This window comes from Peromyscus leucopus, chromosome 10, assembly GCF_004664715.2.
Source record: "Peromyscus leucopus breed LL Stock chromosome 10, UCI_PerLeu_2.1, whole genome shotgun sequence".
NCBI classification, from domain to species: Eukaryota; Metazoa; Chordata; class Mammalia; order Rodentia; family Cricetidae; genus Peromyscus; species Peromyscus leucopus.
Genome location: NC_051071.1, coordinates 93,042,626 through 93,070,536, shown reverse-complemented (window position 1 = coordinate 93,070,536; position 27,911 = coordinate 93,042,626). Strand labels below are relative to the sequence as shown.

General features: G+C 39.5%; 2 protein-coding genes across 2 annotated transcripts; one reads left to right on the top strand and one right to left on the bottom strand.

Annotated features, from left to right (window-relative positions):
- Positions 1-324: 324 nt before the first annotated feature.
- Positions 325-13,808, bottom strand: Dr1 (down-regulator of transcription 1). Its single transcript, XM_028867408.1, has 3 exons — positions 12,881-13,808; positions 5,015-5,178; positions 325-2,370 (listed from the first exon to the last, which is right to left on the bottom strand). The coding sequence occupies exons 1-3, from the start codon at positions 13,098-13,100 to the stop codon at positions 2,224-2,226; spliced, it is 531 nt and encodes a 176-aa protein (XP_028723241.1). The 5' UTR covers positions 13,101-13,808; the 3' UTR covers positions 325-2,223.
- On the top strand, positions 13,198-27,386 carry LOC114691833. Its single transcript, XM_037208864.1, has 5 exons — positions 13,198-13,230; positions 13,294-14,744; positions 16,353-16,472; positions 25,568-25,689; positions 26,035-27,386. The coding sequence occupies exons 1-2, from the start codon at positions 13,198-13,200 to the stop codon at positions 14,185-14,187; spliced, it is 927 nt and encodes a 308-aa protein (XP_037064759.1). The 3' UTR covers positions 14,188-14,744; positions 16,353-16,472; positions 25,568-25,689; positions 26,035-27,386.
- The last annotated feature ends 525 nt before the right edge of the window (positions 27,387-27,911 follow it).

The following is a 27,911-nucleotide window of genomic DNA, read 5'->3' as shown; positions in this document are numbered from 1 at the left end:
GCAAGTTAGAAAATACTTAGTAAATAACTTTATTTCTCAAAAACTAGAGATGTTGTTTTTCTAAGACTAAACCATTCTAATGTCTAAAGCAACAAATAATTGTGCCTTTTAAATGCTAAAAACAAGGTACTGCTTAATGAGCTTTGTTGTGCCCATATCTGGACTTTACAAAAAGAAGCAAAACTATGTTTTCTGAAATAGCAGTAAACTAATGAGAACAGGGGTACTACATACCAAATAACCAGTATCTTCTGTACTTACCATTCTCAAAATTAGTGAAAATGGTAACAGAAATTGCACTATAATCATTAAATACAAAAACAATTTATAAAACACATCAGAATTTTATTGCTTGAAGAATACAGCATATGAAATCACAAGAACATCAAAATGAAAAGTCACTAGGCTTCAAACATATAATACATTATCAGATGCAGTAAAATATTAATTAACCTGAAGTCTGCATCAGAAAGAAAAAGGTATGGAAAAATATCTAAATTGTTTACTTGAGAAACATACACTTAAAACAAAGTAGAAGAATGTTACAGTACAAATCAGAAAAGCCAACAGTGACTAACTTATTTTTGTAGACTAAACTACCTACCTTTGGTACTTAACCTTTTTGAAAAACCAATTCCTTCTATTTTTTCCAAACACTTCATGGGCATATCCATGAAATACCTTGAAATAACTTCAGCATAAAGCATTCAGCAAAATTAGTACCCTTTTTACTACCTTTTCTGTTATACTGGGGAAGTATATGTATCTGATAAATGCATAACAATATTTCCCTTTTTCTAAAACTGCAAAATATGAATATTAAGAAATCTAATACTTATAAACTTTACTTAGTTCTCCAATTAAAATTAAAATCCTGGCAGTTAGAGTCTCTTCTGGAGCTTGGTGAATACAGAAATTTAAATAACTTGGCAACTGACATAGGAATTTAATGACTTGCTATATTACCTTAGGTGGCATTTTTCTGTTTCCAAAATACAAGCAATACACCATTTCTCCAAATACACTGGATCCTTCTCACAAACATTACCACACTTTATTCACTGAAACCAAATTAAAGCTGCTCCCTTTTAATAAGCAAGTTAACACTTCATATAGGGCTGGTCAGTTATGACACTTTTTAATCAAACAAAACTTTTAAAGCTATCAATTATGATGATGGGGACAATGATGTCGTATCAAAAGTTAGCATGGGACTCTTTAGGCCACCTAGTCAAGAAAATGTAAATGCTACGCTAAAACCAAACAATAAGTAAACTACATGTTAAATAATATTTTTAAAGCCCTCTTTCATAGCAAACATGTTCATTAGCTTTCATTTATTTCCCCTAGCAAAGGTCTGAATATCCATGAGCCTCAGTTAAACCAGCGGAACCCAAGCAACTGTTTCACAATCCACCTCTATGCTCAAATGACAGAAACATGAACGAACTATGCAAGGAATACTATGAACAATTACTGAACTGGAGTGAAATAGTAAGAATCATGACAATCTTCAAGATTAGCCAGTCTATGAAATGGCATAGTGTAGGTCAGGATAAATTATACTATAATAAAACTAGTCTTTACTGCTACACAAAACAGCAACAAAATCAAAAACTTAACTCACCAAATTTATACAACTACTGGTAATAGTGAATACAATTCCTTCCTAGTTTTTGAATGTCTTGAGTTTTTCTCTCAGCAAGTATATTTATCTGAGCATATATAATTGTTGCCTGCATATATATACTCACTTTAAAAGACAAAAAAAATTTAGATACTATATAGAACTGAACTTTTTTCGCCAACCTGATTCACTGTATTCTGCATCATACCATGCCCCATCTCAATATAAAATTCTAATTTTAGTTCAGTTAAAAGGGCAGAGAAAATGCAAATACAGATTAAGAGATCTGTATAAATTTCACTGTATTTTTATAAACCTGAAGTTTTCTGTAATACTGTTTATTGACCAAATAAAGGATTCACACTGCTCTTAGATTCCAGAAACACCATTACAAATTCAAAGTTGATCTTATACTGAACCTTAAATTTACAATAGTTCAAAGAGACAGTTTTACATGTACAGCACAGTAGTTGAAACCTGACAGCAGATGTCTCTAGAATACCAATGGTAAGTCCACCAAGATGCATACACAATTACAGATAAGCATTTCTTTCATTGTTTTCTTATAGAGGAAACAAAAGCTGAGATGGTGAATTTCAGATATCATCATCATCTTCTTCATCTTGAGAAGACCCTGCCTGATTGGATGCGCTGGCTGAGGCTGCAGCAAGCTGGGCTTGCTGGGCGGCTTGCTGCATGTGAAGCCATTCCTGTTGGGCCAATTCTGCTTGTTGTTGTCTAGCCTATGAATTAAAAACATACACACAAGCATACACATTTTGGTTAAGTGTAAATTAAACCAACTAACAGACTTACTTATCAAATGTAGTATTTTCCAAGTAGTATGTAATTATGACATATCAAGAAAACAAGAACTGTTAATATTTTTAGTTCAACTAAAGAAATTGAAAAGGTTAATAGAGGGACCGGAGATGTCTCAGCAGTTAAAAGCACTGGCTGCTTTTCCGGATCTGGTTTTGATTCTTAGCACCTACATAGCAGATCACAACAATCTGTTAACTCCAGTTCCATGGGATCCAACATCCTCTTCTGGCCTCTGCAGGCAATGTACACATGTGATATATAGACTTAAAAAGGTTGATAGAGCCAGGTGGTGGTGGTGGTACACATCTTTAGTCCTAGCACTTGGGAGGCAGAGGCAGCAAATCTGAGTTCAAGGCCAGCCTGGTCTACAAATGAGTTCCAGGACAGCCAGGGCTATAAAAACAAACAAAAGGTTGTTGGGGGGGGGGGGCGGGGGGAATGGATGGATGGATATCACATTAGTTGCTCTTTGGCTCTTTTTCTTTCCTGTCCCTTCAATTACAATTTTCTTATAAACATAATTTGTGGCTTAAAAGGTCTCCAGTACAGTTAGGGAAAAATACCATAGTGAATGCAACAGCTACCCTGATATTTTCTTCTGAGTTCCTATTATAATTAATTCATGCTTCAAAAGAAACCTAGAACATAAAATGTTTCGCAAATGTATGCTATACTTTTTACATTTTCATTGTCTTTATTTAAACAAGAAAAAAGATTGTTAACCAAACATAAAACTGCTAACAGCAAAAGAACTGAAAAAGCAAAGAACACTAAGGAGAGGGTAGCTACAAGCAGCAGTCGCCAATATAACCTGGGAACAAAAGAAGAGGATAGAACATTTAAAACTCATGTCTGGAGGAACAATCATGTAGAAGTGAACTCAGGTATATCTGCTAAAGCATGAAAGCATCGAGACCTCACCTATGGGGACCTACACCCAAGAAGGGTACAGGTTCAGGCTGGTTTTGTAACAGAGAAAATGCATATTGGATTCAGTTCCTACTACAAGACAAACTGGGTGTGGTGGCACACACTTATAATCCCAGCAATGGAAGACAGAGGCAGCCCAGGCTACAAGTGAAATCCTGTCTCAAACAACCTAATACATAAATAACTGTTCCTGGATTGGTCAAAGCAACTGGAAGAAGAAAGAAAAGAAGCAAGGTCTATTTGCTTACACTAGCCTCTATTGGTAGTAGAATCCAATGAGGATTTCAGATAGCAAAGCTGATGTACTTTGTAAATCTGTACACAGTACAAGGATCTCCCCATATATAGTTTCATTTTTTATGATTTCTGTTACCTGGATTCAACCAAATATTAAATGGAAAAGTCCAGAAATAAGCAAGCAAGTACCTTTACCTGCTGAGCCATCTCGCCAACCCATGTTATATAGGTTCTTATGAGAATTAAATGAATTAATATATACAAATTGCTTGGTAATATCATTAACCAATGTTTAGAACTCAATAAATATTGGAAAATGTTTTTCTTATTAGTTTCTTTTTTAAGATTTATTTTATTATTTTAATTATGTATGTTTCTGTAGGGGATATATACATAGAGTACCGGTGCCCTCAAAGGCCAAAGGTGTTGGATCTTCTTAGAGCCTCCCAACATGAGTGCTGGGAACTGAACTCAGGAAGAGTAGTATGCATTCTTTTTTTTTTAAAATTTATTTATGTCTATAACGCTCCATCTGTATGTACACCTGCATGCAAGAAGAGAGCATCAGATCCTATTATAGATGGCTATGAGCCACCACGTGGTTGCTGGGAATTGAACTCAGGATCTCTGGAAGAGCTGCCAGTGATCTTAACCACTGCCATCTCTTCAGCCCTGAGTAGTATGCATTCTTAACCAGAACTCTTTCTAGCCCTTCTTATTAAACAGCACTGTATCTTGTGCCTAATAATGTTTAAGGTTCAAATACAATGACATTTAGGGGTATTATAATTCCTATTATCTTGGTACTTGAGGGACTGAGGCAGGAAGACTATAAATTCAAAACCAGCTTGGGCTACAGATCAATACCTTGCTACACAGAAAATGTTAACCAGATTTTCCTTGTATTCCACTCATAATAAAATCTGGTAGCAGCCAGGTGGTGGTGACACATGCCTTTAACCCCAGCCACTCAGGAGGCAGAGGCAGGTGAATTTCTAAATTCAAAGCCAGCTTGGTCTACAGGGCGAGTTCCAGGACAGCTGGGCTATACAGAGAAACCTTGTCTCAAAAAGAAAGAAAGAGAGAGAGAGAGAGAGAGAGAGAGAGAGAGAGAGAGAGAGAGAGAGAAGGAAGGAAGGAAGGAAGGAAGGAAGGAAGGAAGGAAGGAAGGAAGGAAGGAAGGAAGGAAGGAAGGAAGGAAGGAAGGAAGGAAACTGGTTATTGCAATCATTTACATGAACCAGAGTCAAACTGGCCAAGTTCTAAACATCAGACTCTGTAATAAGCAATGAGCTGGAGAAAGAATACTCGAGGTATGTTGATTTATAAAGTGATTTTCAAAAAAACTCTTGATTTTGGTAAATTTCCAATGAAATAATTTAAAACATTACTTACTTTTGCAAATAATTCCTGTTGCTGTCTCAGTAATTCTTCTTCAGGAATGCCAAGGTTTTCTAAGCGAGAGCTGGCCTTTCTTCTTTTTAGTGCTACTGTCTTGCATTCTTGTAAGACTTCTTTTACTTCACTGATGTAAGAGCCAAAGCCCAAACTTTCTAGAGCTACAGAAATAAAAGTATGAAAGATGAAAAAAATATAGCTTTCCCTCACTTATGTAACATCTATTTTTGTGTTAGTTTCCTCTTGGGAGACAGTTATTTAGCAACTATCTGGGTGGCCAAGACAAATATTTTTATCAATTATTATTCTTTAAGTTTTATTTTTGTTTCTAATTGTGTGTGTGTGTGTGTGTGTGTGTGTGTGTGTGTGTGTGTGTGTGTGAGAGAGAGAGAGAGAGAGAGAGAGAGAGAGATTGATTTGTACACGCGTGTAGTATGTAGTGCCCACAGAGGCCAGGTGAGGGTATAGCATTCTCTACAGGCTGGAGTTAAAGGTAGCTGTGAAGCACCTAATGGATGTGTAGGAATACAGGTCCTGTAAGAACACCAGCATGCTCTTTACCTCTGAGCAATCTCTCCAGCCCCATACTCATCTACTTCCTTAATATCTGACTAGAGACTGGTTAAAACTAATGGAACATTTCAAGACAGTCTTTATGTTTCCTTCTTTTAAAATTTCTTACAAGAACAACATGTGGTTTGATAAGAAAAATAAGATAAGAAAAATATCTTTCCTATGCCACTCATAGTAAATCAAGCATCATTAAGTCTGTCCGTTTCTTTCTTTCTTTTTTTTTTTTTTTTTTGGTTTTTCGAGACAGGGTTTCTCTTATGTAGCTTTGCGCCTTTCCTGGAACTCACTCTGTAGTCCAGGCTGGCCTTGAACTCAGAGATCCGCCTTGCTCTGCCTCCCGAGTGCTGGGATTAAAGGCGTGTGCCACCACCGCCGGCCTGTCCGTTTCTTAAAGAATACAAAAAAGGGGGGCTGGAGAGATGGCTCAGTGGTTAAGAGCACTGGCTGTTCTTCTGGAGGTCCTGAGTTCAATTCCCAGCAAGCACATGATGGCTCACAACCATCTGTAATGAGAACTGGCACCCACTTCTGGCTTGCAGGCACATATGCAGGCAGAATACTGCATATATAATAAATAATAAATCTTTAAAGAAAGAATACAAAAAAGGGAAACATTTGGAATTTACTGGTTAATGACATAGTTTGTCCCATTACAAAAAAGTAGGCTAGGAACACATATTAAGTTACAGAAAGATAGGGTGAAAGAGTTAAGTTTTTCTTTCCTCCAGTGCACCAACAGAGAGTGGTAATACACACTTGTCCCTGGGTTGGGGATTTAGTTCAGTGGTAGAGTGCTTGCCTAGCAAGCGCAAGGCCCTGGGTTCGGTCTTCAGCTCTGGGGGGAAAATACACACTTGTCCCAATACTCAGGAGGCTAAAGTAGGCATCTCAGCTATTGAGATTTAAGAAGAAAAAAATATATACAGCTCCCTTTAAGTACACAAATCAGTTTTTCCCAGCAGTGATAACCTCCCTACAAGAACATGCTTCTGGCAAAGGACCTTCTTTATTCCTCTCTAGAAGACAAGAGGAAAAAAAAGAAAAAAATAAATAAATAAAATAAAAAGCGCACCTGGTGCAGAGCCCCAATTCCTACTGCATAGAATTCCTACTGCCCAGAATGCTATGAAATCCCGTTTCTAGCCCTGCATAAACAGTAGTGTTGTTGAGTACTGGCTGCTCCACTGTCCTCTGTCAGCCTAGAGGCAGTAAAGAAGGATGGCAGAAGGATGCTACTTCAGGAAGCAGCATCACTAAAAGCACCTGAATTAGTAAGGAATCATCCCAACAAACACATTTTGGATTAAAAACAACAACACACAAATCAGCAATCTCTAGTTTCTTATTTGTGGGAGGGAAGAATGTGACATTTTTCACTTAAAATACAGCAAGACAGTGTAAGTCAAAATATTCTTGCCTCACTGGCCTGGCATGAAGACCCCTTACAATCATGTCCATCACTTCAGGACTGAGTATCGTTTATTTCTATAATCTAACCAGTTTCTACCACAATGCTAAATGCTTAGCAATATTCAGTAAGCAAGTGTGAGACAGTAGAAAGAAAAACAAAAACCTTGGGCTGTGGATGTAGTGCACTTGCCTAACATGCATGAGGCCCTGGGTTCCATCTTTAGTAGCATTTCCAAAAAAAAAAAAAAAAAAAAAAAAAAGATCATTTTTAGAAAAATAGTAAATAAAAAAAAATAATAAAAGGGATGGTGGCATACACCGTTAATCCCATCCCTCAGGAAGCAGAGGCTGAGGCAGATAGGGGCAGGCAGATCTGTGAGTTCCAGGCCAGCCAGGGCTATACAGTGAGACCGTGTCTCCAAAAACAGAAAGGGAGAGAGACACACAAAGAGAGAGAGAGAGACAGAGATAGAGAATGGGGGGGGGGGGGAGAAGAAAAATAATAAATTCCAGGAAAGAAAAAAAATCCTACTGTAAAAAACAAATAGTTTATAGTGCAAATTTCAAATATTGGTATTATTTAGGCAACACAGCATGTACCATTCTTATTCTATGTTACAATTTCTCTGCAATCACTGTTTCTCTGATTTCAAAATTCACTTTCACTTTTCAATTTTCATAAATGTCAATGTATGGTCCAAGGACTTGTACCAGAGGTTGTTGCTTGTAACAGTTAAGAGTGGAAATTCTGGGGGCTGGAGAGATGGCTCAGCAGTTAAGAACAATGACTGTCCTTCTAAAAGACCTAGGTTCAATTCCCAGCACCCACGTGGTGGTTCACAACCATCTGTAACTCCAGTCCTAGAGGATCCAATACCCTCCTTTGTGGGTGCTGCACATGCATAGTGCACAGTCATACTGGCAAGAAAAATATCCATACGCATAAAAATAAATAAATATTTAAAAAAATAGAATTTCAAAGTAAGCATTTAAGAATCTTTAACAGCAATGATAAGAGTATTTTATACCTGTTTGATCTAAAACAAAAATTGAAGGTTTAATTTATGAATTTTTAAATTTTGTTTACATTGATCCATTTTAATGTATTTACCAGTATAGGATGGATTGAAATTAAAAAGAAAATACCCCTCCAATGCAAACAACTTGAAACTCATTGGCAGAATATCCTCAGTAACTTTATCTAACTTTGACTACTGTCAGTTACTTTTCTCATAATGTAGCACAGGTTAAAAATGCAAAAGAATGATATAATTAAAATTTTTTATTTGAGCTTTGTAAATGCCATCATGTTGTAAAGTTAAACAATAATAGATTTTGGTTTTATTTTTATTTATTTATTTTTTTCAAGACAGGGTTTCTCTGTGTAACAGTTCTGGCTGTCCTGGAACTTGCTTTGTTGACCAGACTGGCCTTGAACTCCCAGAGATCCACCTGCTTTTGCCTCCCAAGTGCTATGGACTAAAGGCTTGCACCACCACATCCAGCTTGTTTTGTTTTGTTTTGTTTTGTTTTGAGACAGTCTCACACTCTATCCCAGGCTAGCCTGGTACTACTATGTAGCTCAAGCTGGCTACAAACTCAAACCAATTCCCCTAAATGGTAAGGTAAAAGGCCTTCACATTAGCTTTATTGTAGCATATTTTATGAAATTCTTAAACCCTGATTTTCAATACTTGTGAATTATATCTAAATCAAGTGTTGTTTGTCATCCCATAAGTCAACAGAACATATTAGAACTCATTTAGGAATATGTGTTCACAAATGAAGTAAAAGAGCTATCAGCAATAGATAAAAACTTTCTATTCATGTATCTGTGATTTTTAATGCCAAGTCTACTTAAAACAAAAAAAAAAGATTTAACTAAATTATGGTACTTTATATATTTATTTGGTAATAAAATTATTTCAATTCTTATCCACACTTTATAAAAGTACCTCAGAATGTTTAATTTGCTCTAGTAAGATAAAGCTAGATAGCAACGAGGTGAAATGGCCTGAAGTAAGGTGTAGTTAATTAACTTTATTACTACAAACCCAAACTTTTACCATGAAAACCTTTTAAAAATGTATATTAACAAAAAACAGGGGTTGGAGAGACGGTTCAGTGGTTAAGAGCACTGGCTGCTCTTCCAGAGGACCCAAGGTTCAATTCCCAGCACCCACATGGCAGCTCACAACTGTCTGTTATACCAGTTTCAGGTGATCTGACACCCTCGCACAGACAGACCCGCAGGCAAAACACCAATGCACATAAAATAAAAATAAACAAATTTCTCTCTCTCTTTCTTTAGAGAGAAAGTTAAAAAAAACACAAAATTGTATATTATTCTCCCATACGTATATATCTTCTGTTCTTAAATAATCAATGCTGACAGAAAAACTTTTTTTTTTTAAACCAGGTCTCACTAGGTGGCTCACTTAGAACTTACCTATTTCTGCATCTCACAGAAAAGCAATCTGAAAAGGTTGTATCTACCATAATTTTACCAGCTTCTCAGAGTTCCTCAGTAAGGATATACTTCAAATACCTAAAACATGTACCTTTAAAAAAAAAGAAAAATTTCTCCGCTGTGCAGTGGTGCACGCCTTTAATCCCAATGCTAGGGAGGAACAGGCATGCTCATCTAAGTTCAAGGCCAGCCCAGTCTATACTGAGAAATCCTGGCTCAAGAAAACAAACAAAAAAACCCTTAAAGCAATTACATATGAAATTACAAATATATAAAATTTACACTAATTGGAGCAAAACTATAGATATTCTTATTTATTTATTTATTTATTTTGAGATAGGGCTTCTTTTTGTAGTCCTGGCTGGCCTAGGACTCTGTAGATCAGACTGACTTCACAGAGATCTGCCTGCCTCAAGACGTAAGCCACCACCATCTGGTTGTTTTGGTGTTTTACCCGCATGTATGTCTGTGTGAGGGTGTCAGGGTGTGGGGTTCCCTAGAACTAGAGTTACAGACAGTTGTAAGCCACCATGTGGGTGCTGGGAATTGAACCCAGATCTTCTGGAAGAGCAAGTCAGTGCTCTTAACCGCCGAGCCATCTCTCCAGCCCCTCTTATATACTTAATAGCAACATTACAAGAAAAAGGTAAATTTATGAGTGCCAACAGGTCAATTCACAGTTTTTTAACATCAGCAGATTTCCATCATCACAGAAAACAGTCTTTCATTGTAACTTTCTGAGTCATGCATTGAACTGAAGTTAGCATATTCCAAAATTGAACTATTTAGCATATTGCTGCTATAGCTGCATTTTTATTCAATCATCATGTCAATCAGAACTCTAAATATATCCTAGAGAAAAAAAAAATGACCCTTCCCCCAAGACAGTGTGCTATTAGATTTTTGGAACAATCATCACTTTTGTGGTACAAACAAATGTTTAAGGCAGATCCTACTGAAATCCTCTACAGTTTTCATTAAAGTGCTGACGCTTGACAAAAGTGGTTTTTCTTTTCCTTTAAGAAGAGTCAAAGGGAATTTTAGCTATTTGTTAGAAAATCTCAAAGACTTAGGACAACAATCAAATACACAACGTAAAAATGAAAACAGACAACCGGCTTCCATTTTTCTTAATACTCAGCAAAACCAAACCAATAGAAAAAAAACAAACAAACAAACAAACAAACAAAAAAAAAAACCAAAGAACTAGCGACAAGAACCAAGTAGATGTCTGGGAATACAGCTTTATCATACAAGCTTGCCTAGCACATAGAAGGCCCTAAGTTTAACACACAAAAAAAAGAACCAAACAAACAGCAGGAAATGGGGATTACAGAATGCCCATAATCCCAGTATTCAAGAGACTGAGGGAAGAGGACCAGGCTGGGCTACACAGTAAGATCCTGTTAGCATCCTGCTTCTCCTAACCCTGAAAACAAACAAACAAACAAACAAACAAACGTTGCTTTATTCTTAGGGGTTGTCTACTATGTATTGAAATAGCAGAGCACATTATGTATGTAACGTAATTATTTATATACATTGTGTGTGTGAGAGAGAGAGAGAGGAGAGAGAGAGAGAGAGAGAGAGAGAGAGAGAGAGGGAGAGAGAGAGAGAGAGAGAAAGAGAGGGAGATACCATGGCTCTACTCTCTACTGGGATTGACTTCTGGCATGCTAAATACTCAGCCTTAAGAGACATCCTTAGTACAGCAGAGTATACTTTAAAACTACCTTCAGCACAGGATAAAAGCTCAAAAATGAATCACTTGATCTTTTTGTCAATCCTGTCAGTGGAAAATGGATATGGCCAATCTGAACAGATGTGTTCTCCATTTGACCTTAACAGAAAAGTAAAAAAAAAAAAAAAATTTTTTTTCTTTGGTTTTTCGAGACAGGGTTTCTCTGTGTAGCTTTGGACCCTGTCCTGGAACTCACTCTGTAGCCCAGGCTGGCCTTGAACTCACAGAGATCCACCTGCCTCTGCCTCCCAAGTGCTGGGATTAAAGGCGTGTGCCACCACCGCCCGGCTGAAAAGTAAAATTTTTAAAGTTAAATTATAAAAAGGCAATCATACATGGTATGATTAAATGTGTTTAACTTCTACAAAATAGAAGTTATTGCCTCAAACTGAATGCAACTTTCTCTTAAGAGTTCATGAAAAGTCACAGAAAGTATTTCTCCTAAAATGCCAAAAGTACTTTTGTCTTCCTTCCCTGCAACCATCAAGTCTCCCAAATTCCTACTGCAAATCTTTTCCAAGATAAGGAAGAAATTGCTGAAACTTTTAGAAGTGCTCTTCAATAAAACCTTAAATATACATACACATCCTACTGGGAAAAGCACAGAGAAAGGACAGAGAGTACTTGCTAGCATGTGTCAGGCCCTAGGTTTAAGCAAGGCCCAGCCAGTACTTGTGGGGTGGGGTAGGGTAGGGGGGTGGGTGTTGGTGTCACCTTTTGCATAATTTGTACAAGCTTTTAACATTTTCAAAGAACAAATATAATCAAATGTTGGAGTCAAAAAGAAAAATGTGGCACTTGGCATTTTCTTACAAGAGTGCTTTGGGAACCCGGTGATGATTGTTTTAGCACTCTATCATTTTTTAAAAGCAAAAATAGACTCCCTTTTTGGAAAGCAATAAACTTTAAAACATTGGACACACTCATGTTAATACTTTTTTTTTTAATTCAGTGCTGGTAATCAGACCCATGACCTATGCATGCTAGGTAAATGATGCACCACTGAACTACATCCACAGCCCAAAGTTTTTTCTATTCGTGTGTTCAAAATTAATCTTTTCCTCTACACTGGTAGAAAGGGTCAGGTGAGGATGAGGTACTCTCTGACTCAACTCATGCTTGAAGTTCTGTCTAAAATTTAACTTTCCAAGAGAGAACTTTTAGGTTACTTTCTCGGTTGTCAATTCTTGTTGCTTTAAGACCTGACTGCAAACCATACTAGTAGAGGATGTTTGTTGAGCCTAATGTTTACTTTCCTTATTTGCATTAGCTGGATGAAAAATGTCCAAAGAATGCTACATAGGTGTTTTCTTAAGGTATGAATTGTCTCCTGTGCCTTTGTGACTTTTTCTTTTTTATAATTTACTTATTTTTATTTTGTATGCATTGGTGTTTTGCCTGTATGTACGTCTGTGTGAGGGTGTTAGATCTTGGGAGTTACAGACAGTTGTGAGCTGCCATGTGGGTGCTAGGAATTGAACCCAGGTCCTCTGGAAGAACAGCCAGTGCTCTTAACCAAAGCCATCTCTCCAGCCCCCTTGTGACTTTCTCATTAGCACTACTTAGTAGGGAGATGGAATAAGGGCTCTGTGACACTAAGTGGTTATGCTTTTGGTAAGACTGTTCCCCTGGACTTTCATTTAAGCAAAGTCCCACACAACTGACTTACCTTGTATGACATGCTCTGGTGAAATTGTCTTCTTTTCCGACTTGTTGCAAATCTCATTGGCTTCAGAAGATATAAGGTGAATGAATTCAGTGCAGCAGTTCACTACCAGCTCTCGGGCATCGTTGGCCACCCGGACGTTAGGGAGAGTCTCTTTGATCATCTTATTTATAGCAGCTCTGGGAATAGTGAGATCATCATCGTTGCCAGACGAGGAAGCCATCGTACCTTCCTGTCTTTCAAGCCCCAACTTTTAAACTCTCGACTCTGGTCCACCACCACTCCACGGAGATTTCTCAAAAGGCTGCCCTCGGACAGGGATGACCGGGTCGGGGAAGCTCAGAACTAAGAGGGTGTAGAAACGAGGAAGGAGCGGGTTCGAGGGCCAAGGATACCCACTGTGTGGGAAATTCTAGTGCGAGTCTGCAGGGAAGGTCAGGGTGCCGAGGGCCCGGGGGCACCACTCCCACGGCTGGACGCCCGAGGGGCTGGAGAACCTCCCTCCGGAGCCTCAGACGGACTGTCGCTGTCGTCTAACCGGACCTAAACGGCTCGCAAGACCCAGCAGTCCCCGCCCGGCCGCAGTACCGGGCGGACACCCAGCAGGCCCGGCTCTACAGAGCCGGAGCCCCCGCGGCCGCCGCCACCAGCAGCGGTTGCCGCCGCCTCGGCCAAACCATCCTTCGGGTACCCGCGCCGCCGCCGCCGCCTCACAACATGTCTGCCGAGGCCGCTGCGGAACGCACGCCGGCTGCCCGGGAACGGAAGCGGACGGGGCCGAAAACAGCCGGAGCGCGCGGCAGGAGCCGCGGCCGCCCGAGCGAGAGCAGGCTGCGGAAGCTGGAGCGGCGCTAACGGTGGTCTCGCCACAGGCCGGGAAGGAGGTTTGCCGCAAACTGATCCCAACACGCTTTGCGCCACCGGAAGTCTCTCTCCCCAGGTTCCACCCTCCCTCTCTACGGATTTCCGTGTGTACTCTCCGCCCTCCCCCTCCGAGGCGGGCGGGAACCGCGGGTCCTCAGCCCGCAGCTTCCGCCTGTCGCCGCGCGGTCCTTCGAGTCGATGCGGCGTTTCCTCTGTCAGGCCCTAGGGGAGCTCGCTTGTTCTGTGGAGGGCTGTATGGCAGAAGAGCCGGCGGATGGCCACGTGGCAGAGGAACCCTGGTCATTACTGAAGAACTTCCTTTTCCTATTTCCTTAGCTGTCGGAATTAGGGCACTGAGTGCAAGCCCACCGTGGACTGAATGGGACATGGGGAAAGTCTATCCCTGTGTGTGTGTGATTGGAGGAAAGGCTTTTATGACTAGCTAACAGCGTTCAGATCAGAGCTCCCTGTTCTCGTTTGAGAAAGAAATGAAATATTGAAAGTGGCTCTCCTCAGCAGCACAAATGGCTAAGATTAAAGCCAGCAGTCAGATCCATTATAGTAGAAATGTTTGGCATACCATGCGCTACAGCATACTGACTTTTGGAGGGAATAGAGAAACAAAATTGCATTATCTCAAGCAACTGGGACTTTTGCTTCTTTCCAGGGTGGTTATTGAGAGGATGCCAGGGTTGCAGCTATCTTAGAGAAAGTCAGAATGGAGGCAGCAGGCCCTGGGAGACCCACCAGAGGATGTGCTGCCCCTAGACAATCAAGAGCCACACAAAAAAACGAGTTCCAGACATTTCCTGCCATAACCTAAAGGATATGATAGATTATATACTATAGGTATCAAAGGGAGCAAGTTTACTCCAGATAAGAAATGGGATGTCTTATTGTCAGAGAAATGGGTCTGTTGATAATATTGACTGCTAAAAGATAAGGCAATTCCCTTGAAGCTGCAACTCTCCAATCAGTTCAAACCAAGCATCTCTAACCTAAGGTAAGCACCAATCCTGAGCTTGTAACTATGTAAAGTTGGATTCTCCCAGATCCCCTACCCTAACTATTATAAAAATGTTGCTTGATTGCTACTCAGGGTCTCACCTGCTCAGCTGCTGTGTCAGACTGACAAGAAACCCGGGTTAACTCACAATAAAAGGACTCGGCCAGGCGTGGTGGCGCCCGCCTTTAATCCCAGCACTCGGAAGGCAGAGGCAGGCTGTTCTCTGGGAGTTCGAGGCCAGCCTGGTCTACAGAACGAGATCTAGGACAGGCACCAAAACTACATAAAGAAAGCCAGGCGGTGGTGGTGGATCTTTGTGAGTTCAAGGCCAGCCTGGTCTACAGAGCAAGATCCAGGAAAGGAGCAAAGCTACACAGAGAAACCCTGTCTCCTCCAAAAACAAAAACAAAAACTACACAGAGAAATCTTCTCTCAAAAAACCAAAAAAGACTCTTGGCTTTTGCATCGGATTCGGTCTCTTGGTGGTCTTTGGGGGACTCTGGGTACAACAGTTAGTAATAATTAGTGTCAGATTCATCACAGAAATGTATTATGGTGACACACACCTTTAACCCCAGCACTCAGGAGGCAGAGGCAGGATACCTCTGGGAGTTTAAGGCTAGCCTCGTCTACAAAGTTCCAGGACAGCTGGGGCTGTTAAACAGAGAAACCCTGTCTTGAAAAACCATTAAAACGAAAAAGAAAAACTCATATACTATCACATTAATGAATAATAGAATGTTATAATTTTTAAAAGGGCTTAAGCCACTTAAATCCATGCAGTTTAGTTCATAGTATTCTTCGTTGATAGATTGGCAGATGGGATGTTTCCAATATTTTTTAAAAGTATTTGGTTTCCAGGAGACGATCACTGTCAGTTACCTTCTCCTACCCACCTTATTAGAGCTGAGCTTAAACATCAGCCTTGAGTAATGTTTTCATTCAACATTTTCTCCAAGGTGCTTGCTAGGAAGTGTAGATTCTTGATTATCACTGCTATTAAGTTTAATCTTGGATATACAGAGTAAATTTTTTTCTTGAAAATAAATGAAACTTGGTTCAGATGTATCATATTTATGAAGTGTTAGTTTACTATTTGTTTAAAAGATTTAATATATTGTCTAAATTTATTTGGGCCTTAGTTAATCAGTCTGAAAAAGCAACTTAGCAAAAATTATTTCCAGAGTTGTCACATCCAAATCTTGTTTCTGAATATATACATATATATAGAGAGATTCTTTTTCATATGCTACTTAGAGTTGTGTGATGCAGATCAACAGAGCAAGTGCTAAATTGATATTCCAGTAATGGGTCATTTCTACAGATTCTGTGGTAATATAATATGGAATGTGGAGAAAAAGATGTTGCTAGGATTAAACGTGTGAGTCACTACTACCATAAAAAAAAATAATGTTTAAAAAGATTAGTCTGGTTTGACCTGTGAGATGGAATGGAATAGGAAGAGACAAAAACACTAGTTATTAAGCTATTTCAAAAACAAGTTAATGGTGTAGACAAAAGAGTACAGTGATAAAAGGATGGGAGGAAGAAATCAGGTATTTGAGAACAGAATTTACAGGGTTAATCTTTGTATTGCATTTACAGCAAGATCAGAGCATCATGCATAGAGAAAAATGGTAGCTAAGAAGAGAGGGAGCTTTGCATGGAGAAATATAAATAACAAACTAAAAGAAGAGTGGAAATATGGGAGTCGTCTCTACAGAGGTGAGTACCACAGAGCCACTGTTGTTTATACTTTCAACTCCAGGTTTTTGTTTGTTTTGTTTTGTTTTTTTGTTTTGGTTTTTTTGTGGGACAGGGTTTCTCTGTATAGTCTTGGCTGTCATGGAACTCCCTCGGTGATCAGGCTGGCCTCAAACTCAGAGATTGGACTGCCTCTGCCTCCTGAGCACTGTGCATCACTGCTCAGCTCAATCCCAGGTCTAAAATGCAGTATTTTTAATTTTGAATGTGCATAAAGACCTTTAAGGATGGAAAAGTACAAAGACATAAAGGAAAATATGTCAGTAAAGACTTTACAGAATTAAAGCTCTACTGTAAATGAAGTCATAGGGAGAGATGTCATAGAGAAATACTGTTAGAAGAACAAACTAGTAGGAGTCAGAAATGGTTGCTCACAGATGTAATGGAAATAGAAACAGAAGGACTGAAAGTCCAAAGTCATTGTCAGCTACATAGTGAATGGAGGACAGTCTAGAATGCCTGAGACCTTCTCTCAGACAAGCAAACAAAAACCCAAACTTTTGCCAGCTGGGGATGATGGTTTGCAATTAATTAATTCCAACACTCAGAAGGAAGAAGCAAGAAGATTACCTTTATATGAGTCATTCTGATTTTAGGCTATTGCCAAGGCTCTCTACAAACTGACTGTAAGGCCCTATTGCTAAAGATAGCACCTACACTACTCATGAAGAAGCTGGTGCCCACCTATAACCTTCACGCCTACTGACTAGCGTTCATGTACCGGAAGGTATTATGCATACTACCAAAGGAGAGAGGTAAACACCAACCCATCTACAAACCCTTCAATCTACAAGTGTGACCTACCTGCAAGATATGCAGGTGCAATATTGGCACAAAGCTTGAAGGAGTAACCAGCCAATATCTGATTTGAGTTAAGGCCCACTTCAAGAGATGGAACCCATCCATAATGTTGCTTGGGTGGCCAAGAATCTGAGACTAGATAATCTAGAGACCAAATAGTACTGTTCTGCTAAAGGAATATTGCAATGAAATGACTCCTAACAACATTCTGCTGTGCTCATAGATCTGTGCCTGGTTCAGCCATTATCAGAGAAGCTTCTTCCTATAGCAGATGGAAACAAATACAGAGACCCACAGTCAGACACTATGCAGAGAGTGAGAGACCTTGGAACACTCAGCACTAAAAGGGATGTCTTCATCAAACCCTTCTCTCAGGGATCAAGGAGCTCTTTGGAAAAGGAGGAAGAAAGAGTGTGATAGGCAGAGGTGATGGAGGACACTAAGAAAGCAAGATCTTCTATACCCAGAAGGACTGATGTACATATGAACAGGCAGGGACTGAGGCAGCATGCACAGGACCTGAACAGATCTCCACTAGATATAGTTCTAGAACTGAAAGGAGAAATGGACACATACCCTCATCCCTAGCCCAGAAGTTATCTCCAATGATAGCTACTAGCAAATGAAAAATTAATTTTAGTTTTTTCCAAGGGAGTCTCACTGGTCAAACAAACCACTCTTTTTTTTTCTTCTTCATGTTTTCACTTGTATTCTTTTTTTTTTTAATTCTTTATTAATTTTACATACCAACCACAGTTCCCCCTCCAATCCCTCCTCCACCACACCCCACTCTGCCCCACCCCCAATCCACTCCTCCAAAAAGGTAAGGCCTCCCATGGGGAGTCAACAAAGCCTGGTACATTTAGTTGAGGTAGGACCAAGCCCCTCCCCACTGCATCTAGGCTGAGCAAGGCATCCTACCATAGGGAATGGGCTCCAAAAAAATCAGTTTATATACCAGGGATAAGTCCTGGTCCCACTGCCAGGGGCCCCTCAAACAGACCAAGCTATACAACTGTCTTCCGTATGCAGAGGGCCTAGTCCAGTCCCATTGCAGGCTCAACAGCTGTCAGTCTAAAGTTCATGAGTTCCCACAAGCTTGGTTCAGTCGTCTCTGTAGATTTTCCCATCATGATCTTGACCTCCCTCGCTCATGTAATCCTTCCTCCCTTTCTTCGACTGGACTCCTGGAGCTTGGCCTGGTGCTTGGCTGTGGATCTCTGCATCTGCTTCCATCAGTTACTGGATGAAGGCTGTATGATGACAGTTAGGTATTCACCAATCTGATTACCAGAGTAGGCCAGTTCAGGCACCCTCTCCACTATTGCTAGTAGTCTAATCTGGGGTCATCCTTGTAGAATCCTGGGAATTTCCCTAGCACCAGGTTTCTCCCTAACCCTATAATGGCTCCCTGTTGCTGGAGGGCTTCTCTCCAGGTTCCCCAAGCCCCGCAGTCCCACAATCCACTTATAAAATAATCACTCAGACGCTTATATCACTTATAAACTGTATGGCCGTGGCAGGCTTCTTGTTAACTGTTCTTTTATCTTAAATTAACCCATTTTTATAAATCTATACCTTGCCACGTGGCTGGTGGCTTACCAGAGTCTCTACATGCTGCTTGTCCTGGCGGTGGCTGCAGTATCTCTTGCCTTCCTGTTCTTTTATATCTCCTCTCTGTTAGTCCCGCCTATACATCCTGCCTAGCCATGACCAATCAGGTTTTATTTATTGACCAATCAGAGCAACTTGACATACAGACCATCCCCCAGCAAGCCAAGTGCAGACCATCTCAGACACCTGCACTCAGGCCCCTGGTCCTAATCATCCTCTATGCGGACCTGCTGGGTAACACCACAAAGAACCCAAGAAGGGCTCCCACAGGACATACAGAACATCCCACAGCAGCTCCCTCTATCAAGATATCTCTTTCATTGCTCTCCCATTCCATCCCTTCCCCAGCTCATATTCTTATTGCCTGTCTCCTCCCTTCTGCTATGGGATGGTCTGTATGTCAAATCTTTTGCTCTGATTGGTCAATAAATAAAACACTGATTGGCCAGTGGCCAGGCAGGAAGTATAGGCGGGACTAACAGAGAGGAGAATTGAGAAAATAGGAAGATGGGAGGAGAGACTGCCAGCTGCCGCCATGACAAGCAGCATGTGAAGATGCCGGTAAGCCATGAGCCACGTGGCAAGGTATAGATTTATGGAAATGGATTAATTTAAGCTATAAGAACAGTTAGCAAGAAGCCTGCCACAGCCATACAGTTTGTAAGCAATATAAGTCTCTGTGTTTACTTGGTTGGGTCTGAGTGGCTGTAGGACTGGCAGGTGACAAAGATTTGTCCTGACTGTGGGCAAGGCAGGAAAACTCTAGCTATACCCTTCTACTGTCCCCCCTCCTGTCCCCAGTTTACCCAGGAAAGCTCATCTATTTCCCCTTCCCAGGGTGAACCATGTGTCCCTCTTAGGGTCCTCCTTGTTACCTAGCTTATCTGGATCTGTGGGTTGTAGTCTGGTTATCCTCTGTTTTACATCTACTGTTCACTTATGAGTGAGTGCATACTATGTTTGTCTTTCCAAGTCTGGGTTACCTCACTCAGGATGATATTTTCTAGTTCTATCCATTTTCCTGCAAATTTCATGATATCATTTTTTTTTTATAGCTGAGTAATACTCTATTGTGTATATGTACCACATTTTCTTTATCCGTTCTTCAGTTGAGGGACATCTAGGTTGTTTCCAGGTTCTGGCTACTACAGATAATGCTGCTATGAACATAGTTGAGCAAGGGCTGCTGAACTAACAGGAACAGAGGCTGTGGCTAGAGATGTTTTGCTAGAAAGGAACAGTGGGTATGACAGTTACTGAGCTTGGCCTATAGCCAGGATTTATTTATATCCTTGTTTCTCTTCCAAAAGATGAGTCTTTTGAAGGCAAGGGCCAGCTTTCAGATATTTAAGAGCACTATAAATTGCTTGGCACTTAATAAATCAAATTTTACTGAATGAGTAAGTGAATGAATTGACTAATAACTCTAGATTCCCCAACTGACAGTTGTTTCATCCCTAGCCATTTCTGTTTACCATGAGGGAAACAGCTCTTCTTTGCTTCCCACTCCCATCACCATGATGCTGGGTCCAAACACATGGAACCAACCATAGACTGAACTCTCTGAAACCATGGGTCAAAACAAACTCTTCACTTAGGTTGTTTCTGTCAGGCATTTCACCCAAACACAGAAGAATGTACCCTATCCTCAGCAGCTCATGGAACTTTCTCCAAAAATGACCACATACTCAAACATAAAGCATGTCTCAACAGATACAAGAAATTACATCCTATTTGACTATCATGAATTAAAGCTGGATATCAACAATAGAAAGTTTACAAACTAACAGAAACTGAACAACTCACTACTAAATGAAAAATGGGTCAAGACAAAAACTAAGAAAGAAATTAAAGATTTTCTATAACTGAATGAAAATGAAAACACAACATACCCAAACTTATGAAACACAGTGAGGCAGTTCTAAGAGTTCATAGCACTAAATGCCTAAATTAAAAAATTGGAGAGATCTCATACTAGTAATTTAATAGTACATCTGAAGCCTCTAGAGCAAAAAGAAGAAATAACACCCCAAAGGAGTAGATGGCAAGAAATAATCAAACTCAGGGCTTAAATCAGTACAACAACAATAACAAAAATACAAAGAATCATTGAAACAAAGAGTTGGTTCTTTAAGGAAATCAATAAGATTGATAAACCCTTAGCTGAAATAACTAAAAGGCAAAGATAAAGATCCAAATTATCAAAATTAGATATGAAAAGTGGGACCTAACAACAGAAACCAAGGAAATACAGATAATCATAAGGGCATACTTTAAAAACCTGTACTCCAGCAAATTGGAAATCTTAAAAAAAAAAAAAAAAAAGACTATTTTCTCGATATATGCCACCAACCAAAGTTAAAACAAGAGCAGACAAGCAATTTAAACAGGCCTATAACCCCTAGTGAAATAGAAGCAGTCATTAAAAATCTACGAATCATGCCTGGTGGTGGTGGCACACACCTTTAATCCCAGTGCACGGGAGGCAGAGGCAGGTGGATCTCTGTAGCATGAATCTTAGAAGGTCTTATTAATTAAAACAAACCTGGAGCCAGGTATTGAGGTGAATGCTGGAAGATCAGAGAAGCAGAACAAGCCACAGCTACCTCAACTTGCCAATTCCTCAGCTGATCCTGTTTCCTCAGACTGGATGCCTCTCAACTGAACTGTGCTGCTCAAAAGCCTAAAAGCTTTACCAGCTCTAGTTCCTGGTCCTCACGCCTTAAATACCTTTTGGCTTTCTGCCATCACTTCCTGGGATTAAAAGCGTGTGTCACCATGCTTGGCTGTTTGCAATGTGGCCTTGAACTCACAGAGATCCAGAGCGATTTCTGCCTCTGGAATGCTAGGATTAAGGGTGTGAGTGCCACCATTTTCTAGCCTCTGTATCTAGTGGCTGTTCTGTTCTCTGACCCCAGATAAGTTTATTAGGGTGCACAATATTTTGGGGAACAATACCACCACAGATCTCTGTGAATTTGAGGCCAGCCTGGTCTACAGAATGAGTTCCAAGGACAGGCTCCAAAGCTACCAGAGAAACCCTGTCTCTAAAAATAAACAAACAATCTACAAAAAAACAAACAAACAAAAAAAAAAAAAAAACAGGACAAGATGGTTTTAGCACAGAATAATACCAGACTTTCAAAGAAGAATTAACTCAATATTCCTCAAATTATAGGAACATTTCCCAATTTGTTTTATGAGGCCACAGTTTATGAAGCATCAATAAGAGTATAACATACCAACTTTCCTTATGAATATAAATGAAATAAAATACTTGCAAACCAAATCCAAGAACATATCAAAAAGATCATCCACCATGATCAAGGAGGCTTAATCCTAGTGATGTAAGGATGGTTCAATACATGTAAATAGAGAAACGTAATCTACCATATAAGCAAACTGAAAGAGAAAAACTACATGATCAACTCAGTAGATGCAGAAAGGCTTTTGACAAAATCCAACACCCCTTTATGATAAAAGTCCTGGAGAGATTAGGGATACAAGGGACATACTTTAACAAAATAAAGACAATTTATGGCAAATCCATAGCCAACATCAACTTAAATAGAGAGAAACTCAAAGCAATTCTATTGTTGGTTGTTTTTTACATTTTGAGGGCCTGCCACCTAGCTCCCAAATAAATCACACAGAGCCTCATTATTGCTTATAAATGCCTGGGATACCTTGGCTTGTTTATAGCCAGTTTTTCTTAACTTTAAATTATCCCTGTCTGTCTTTTGCCTCTGGGCATTTCCCATTCTCTTACTTCTGTAAATCTTACCATTACTTAGTGGTTTGCTGTGTAGCTGAGTGGCTGGCCCCTGAAGTCCTCCTCCTCTGGTTACTTCTTTTTTCCTCCCATATTTCTCCTATATATTCTCTCTGCCTGCCAGCCTCGGGTATCCTTTCTCCTGCCTTAATATTGGCCATTCAGTTCTTTATTAGACCATCAGGTGTTTAGATAGGCAAAGTAACACAGCTTCACAGAGTTAAACAAATGCAACACAAAGAGAAGTAACACACTTTAAAATAATATTCTGCAACATAAGTCCATTAAAATCAAGAACAAGATAAGGTTGTTCACTCTCTCCATACCATTTCAATATAGTACTTGAAGTCTTAACTGAAGCAATAAAACAACTGAAGGGGATACAAATAGGAAGGGAAAAAAAATCAAAATATCTTTATTTACAGATGATAGGATAGTTTATATAAGTGACCCTAAAAAATCCTACCAGGAAACTCCTACAGTTGATAAACATTTTCAGCAAAGTAGCAGAATACAAAATTAACACAAAAACCAGTAGCCTTCCTATATACAAATGGGACTGAGAAAGATATCAGGGAAACAACACCCTTTACAAGAGCCTCAAAAAAAAAAAAAGTATCTTGTGCTAATTCTAACAAAGCAAGTGAAAGACTTGTATGATAGAAACTTTAAGACACTGGAGAAAGATATTAAAGAAGCTATCAGAAGATGGAAAGATCTGCCATGTTCATGGATAGGTAGGAATACAGTAAAAATGGACATCCTATCAAAAGCAATCTACAGATTCAAGGCAATACTCATCAAAATTCCAATATAATTCTTCACAGAACTTGACAGGACAATTTTCAGCTCCATATGTAAACACAAAAACAAAGGAAGCTAAAACCCTCCCAAATAACAGCAACAACAACAGTAATAAAAAACACTGCAGATATCACCATCCCTGACATCAGTTTGTATTACAGAGCTATAGAAAGAAAAACAGACATGCTGATCAATGAAATATATTGAAGACCCAGACATAAATCCACACATCTATGGACACCTGATTTTTTTTTTTTATAAAGAATCTATAAATGCACACTGAAAAAAAAGACAGCACCTCCAACAAATGGTGCTAGTTAAACTGGATGGCTGAATGTACAAGAATCCAAATAGATCCATACTTACCACCCTGCACAAAACCCAGTTCCAAATGAATCAAAGACCTCAACATAAAACTAGATCACTGAACCTGATAGAAAAGAAAGTAAGGAATAGTCTTGAACTCATTAGCACAGGAAAAACTTTCTGAAGAGAACACCAATAGCACAGGCAGTAAGATCAACAACAAATGGGACCTCATGAAACTGAAGAGCTTTATATGCAAAGCATATCATCATTTGGACAAAGTTGTAGCCTACAGGATGGGAAAAAGATTCTTACCAACTACACGCCCTATAGAGGGCTAATATCCAAAATATATAAAAACTAAAACAAACAAACAAAAAACCTACATATCAAAATAAATAACCAAATTAAAAAATGGGATACAAATCTAAACAGAGAATTCTCAAAAGAGGAAACTCAAATGCCTGAGAAGCACTCAAAGAAATGTTTAACATCCCTAGTCAGCAGGGTAATACAAAGCAAAACTACTTTGAGATTTCCTCTTAAATCTGTCAGAATGTCTATGATCAATAAACAAATGACAACTTCTACTGGTGAGGATGTGGATAAGGGGAACACTCATCCATTGCTGGTGGGAATGCAAATTTGTACAGCCTCTATGGAAATCAGTGTGGCAGTTCCTCAGAAAGATGGGAATCGATCTACCTCAAGATCCAGCTGTACTACTCTTGGCATGCCCAAAGGATGCTTGATTCTACTAGAGATACTCGATCAATCATGCTCATTACTGCTCTATTCATAATAGCTAGAAATTGGAAATAATCTAAATGTCTGTCAACAGATGACTGGATAAAGAAAATGTGGTACATTTACACAATAGAATATTACTCAGCCATTAAAAAAATGAAGTTCTCAAGTAAATGGATAGAACTAAAAAAAATCACCCTGAGTGAGGTACCCTAGACCCAGAAAAACAAATATGGTATATATCAGCTTATATGTGGATATTAGCTGTTACATTATTAGTAAGCAAGCTACAGTTGGTAGAACTACAGAGGTTAGGTATAGAGTAAAGAACTAGGGGTGGTAGGGGAAATAGGATAGTAATGAATAGATGAGGGGGTTACTGGAATGGGAGGACCAAGCAAGGAGTGGGGTAGAGGAAGCAAGAGAGGGGATAAGGGGAGGGACAGCTAAAACTAAAAACCATTTGAAGTGGTAGTATGGAAACCTAATACAGTAAAAACTTCTTAACATATATACATATGAAAATTAACTGAAAGTTCAGACTTGGGGATAAACAAAGAAAAGGACTCCATGATATTTTCTTAATCTTTTCAGATTAATTATATATGTGACTATTAGTAGCTTCTTTTGAGGAAAGACATACTGGCACTAACACTGAAGGAACTACTATGGTGAGAAAAGCTAGAATGACTGTCATTAAAACTACTTTACTTTTGTAGTATAGGGAACTTTCTTAATGCAGATGTGAATAACACTAATTAACACATGAAATGCTGGAGCCTATAAGTAGCTGCTTATGGATGCAAAGGCATAGCACTCTGCTTATGTCAAAAAGCAAATTATTCTCCAAATGCCTACACATTACATTAAAAGATATTTTAACTCTGCTGTGTTTTTAAGATATAATATCTCAAGTAGCAGATCAGTGCTTTAGGCTGCCATCAGAATTCTTCTCTGGGAACTTATTCCAAGTCCCAAGATCCTTCAGTCTTTCTTGTTTGTCCTTCCCTAGGGTGTTGTCCTTACTCACATGGTCTGAGTTCCAGTCTGTGGGAAGGGAGAAAGTAGGACTGAAGGACAAAAAATTTTCTTTCAAGTAATTGATGTGGAAGCTGTGCCTCTCATGATTCAATGGTAAGTTCCAAGATGGATTGTAGAGACCCACAGAGGTTTTTCTAGTGAGAACTTACTCAAGGTCTGAGAATCTGAACTTGCTCTACCCAGCAGGGCTGCATAAGGGGATGATTTTACCACAGGCGTGGTTACCAGGTGTTTGGAAGGGTCAACAATTGGCTGTATGGTGTGCTTTGATCTAGCAAAGGGGAGGTCTTTTACCCCACCCCTTGGCATTGTTATAAAAAGCCCCCTTGAAGAGGCAGAAGGGGCCACTGGGTCCTCCCGAAGCTATACTGTGTTTCTGTCTTTCTCCTCTTTGCTACCTTTCTACCTAATATTTGTATCCCTCTCTCCTCCTCATAGGAACCCTGGAAAAGGTGGGAGCTGGCCTCCCACAATGGATAAATGACTCAGTGTCTGAGAGCACTTGCTGTTCTTGCAGGTAACTGTAGTTCAGTTCCTAGCACCCACATCCACTGGCTCACAACTCTGTAACTCCATTTCCAGGGGATCTGACACACTCTTATTGCCTCTGTGGATACTGCACACACAAACAAGTAGACATTTAAACACAAAGATAGCAATAAAATTTTTTAAAATTATTGAGGAACTTAAGCTCTGTAATTAGCAAAGGAAGGTGTGGAATATCCCTTTATACTGTGTGAATATATGTCACTGTGATTGGTTTAACAAAGAAGCTGACTGGACTATAGCTAAGCAGGATAAGGTTAGGTGGAAGAACCAGACTAAGAGAATGCTGGGAGGAAGAAGGAGGAGTCTCAGAGTCGCCAGGCAGACTCAGAAGAAGCAACATGAAAAGTACATAGATAAGGTAAATGAGCCTCGGGGCAGCACATAGACTAATAGAAATGGGTTAATTTAGGTTATAAAATCTAGTTAAACACAAGTCTTAGCTATCAACCGAGCATTTATAATTAATAATTAATATTTGTCTGTGTGGTTTTTTGGTAACTGATGGGACAAAAAAGTCTGCCTACAGGAAGGTAGAAAATATAATCAGCCAGGGTGTACCTATACCCAGCTAAGCTCATTCTTTTTTCAAGACAAAATCTCACTATGCAGTCTTGACTGACATAGAACTCACTATGTAGACCAGGCTGGCCTCAAACTCATAGAGATTTACTTGTCTCTGCCTTCCAAGTACTGGGATTAGAAATATGCACCACCACATCTGGTGTAAGCTCAATTCTTACTGAAGAAAGGAAGACTGGATTTGGGGTCTGGGTGTCTGATATACTAATATGTAAGGCATATAGGGTCGGTAGAAGCACAGGTGAGCTCAGTGTTTTGAAAGGGATTATGACAATACTTAACAAGAATCACAATAATGTACAAGTTCTTTGACTTAAAGAAAACTTATTCTAAGAAAATATATGCATGAAGATCTGGCTATAAGGGTGTTCATTGTAAATAGCAGAAAAACTGAAATCCATCTAAAGGAAGTATCTCATTGATTACTATAGATAAGAGTTGTTGTGGGATATCTGTACACTGTATGAAAATGTATTGCTGTGATTGGTGTAATAAAAAGCTGAATGGACAATAGCCAGGCAGGAGGTATGGGCAGGACTTCCAGGCAGAGAGAGAGGAAGTAGGAAAATCTAGGTGCACATCAGATGCCAAGAAGACATGGAGGGAGTCAGACATACAGAACGAAAGGTAAGACGCCACGAGGCAAAACATAGATTAATATTAATGGGTTAATTTAAGTTATAAGAGCTAGTGGGACAAGCCTAAGCTAAGGTCAAGATCTCATAATTAGTAAGAAGTCTCTGTGTCATTATTTGGGAGCTGGCAGCCCACAGAAAATTCCATTTCAAAGAGCCTTACCTTATATTTGTCCTTAGATACCAAATGGCAATATCACTGCTAATTAATCAAGCACTGTAATCCCTAAGTATTTGTAGTTGCATATCCATGTTTTATCTGTAACCATAAGATAATGTGTGTGTGTGTGTGTGTGTGTGTGTGTGTGTGTGTGTGTCTTCCAGATCTAGAGTTCTGACATACATTATTTAATCAGTTCTGCAAGGTATATATCAATATATAAATGAATGGAGGCTTAGGGAGCTTAAGAAACTAGTTGAAAAAAAATCAAATGGTGAGGGCAGAGAGATATCTTAGTGATTAAGAGCATTGTTGCTCTTGCAGAGAACACAGCTCTTACATGTTAGCTCACAACCATCTGAAGCTACAGTTCCAGAGGATCCAACCTCCCT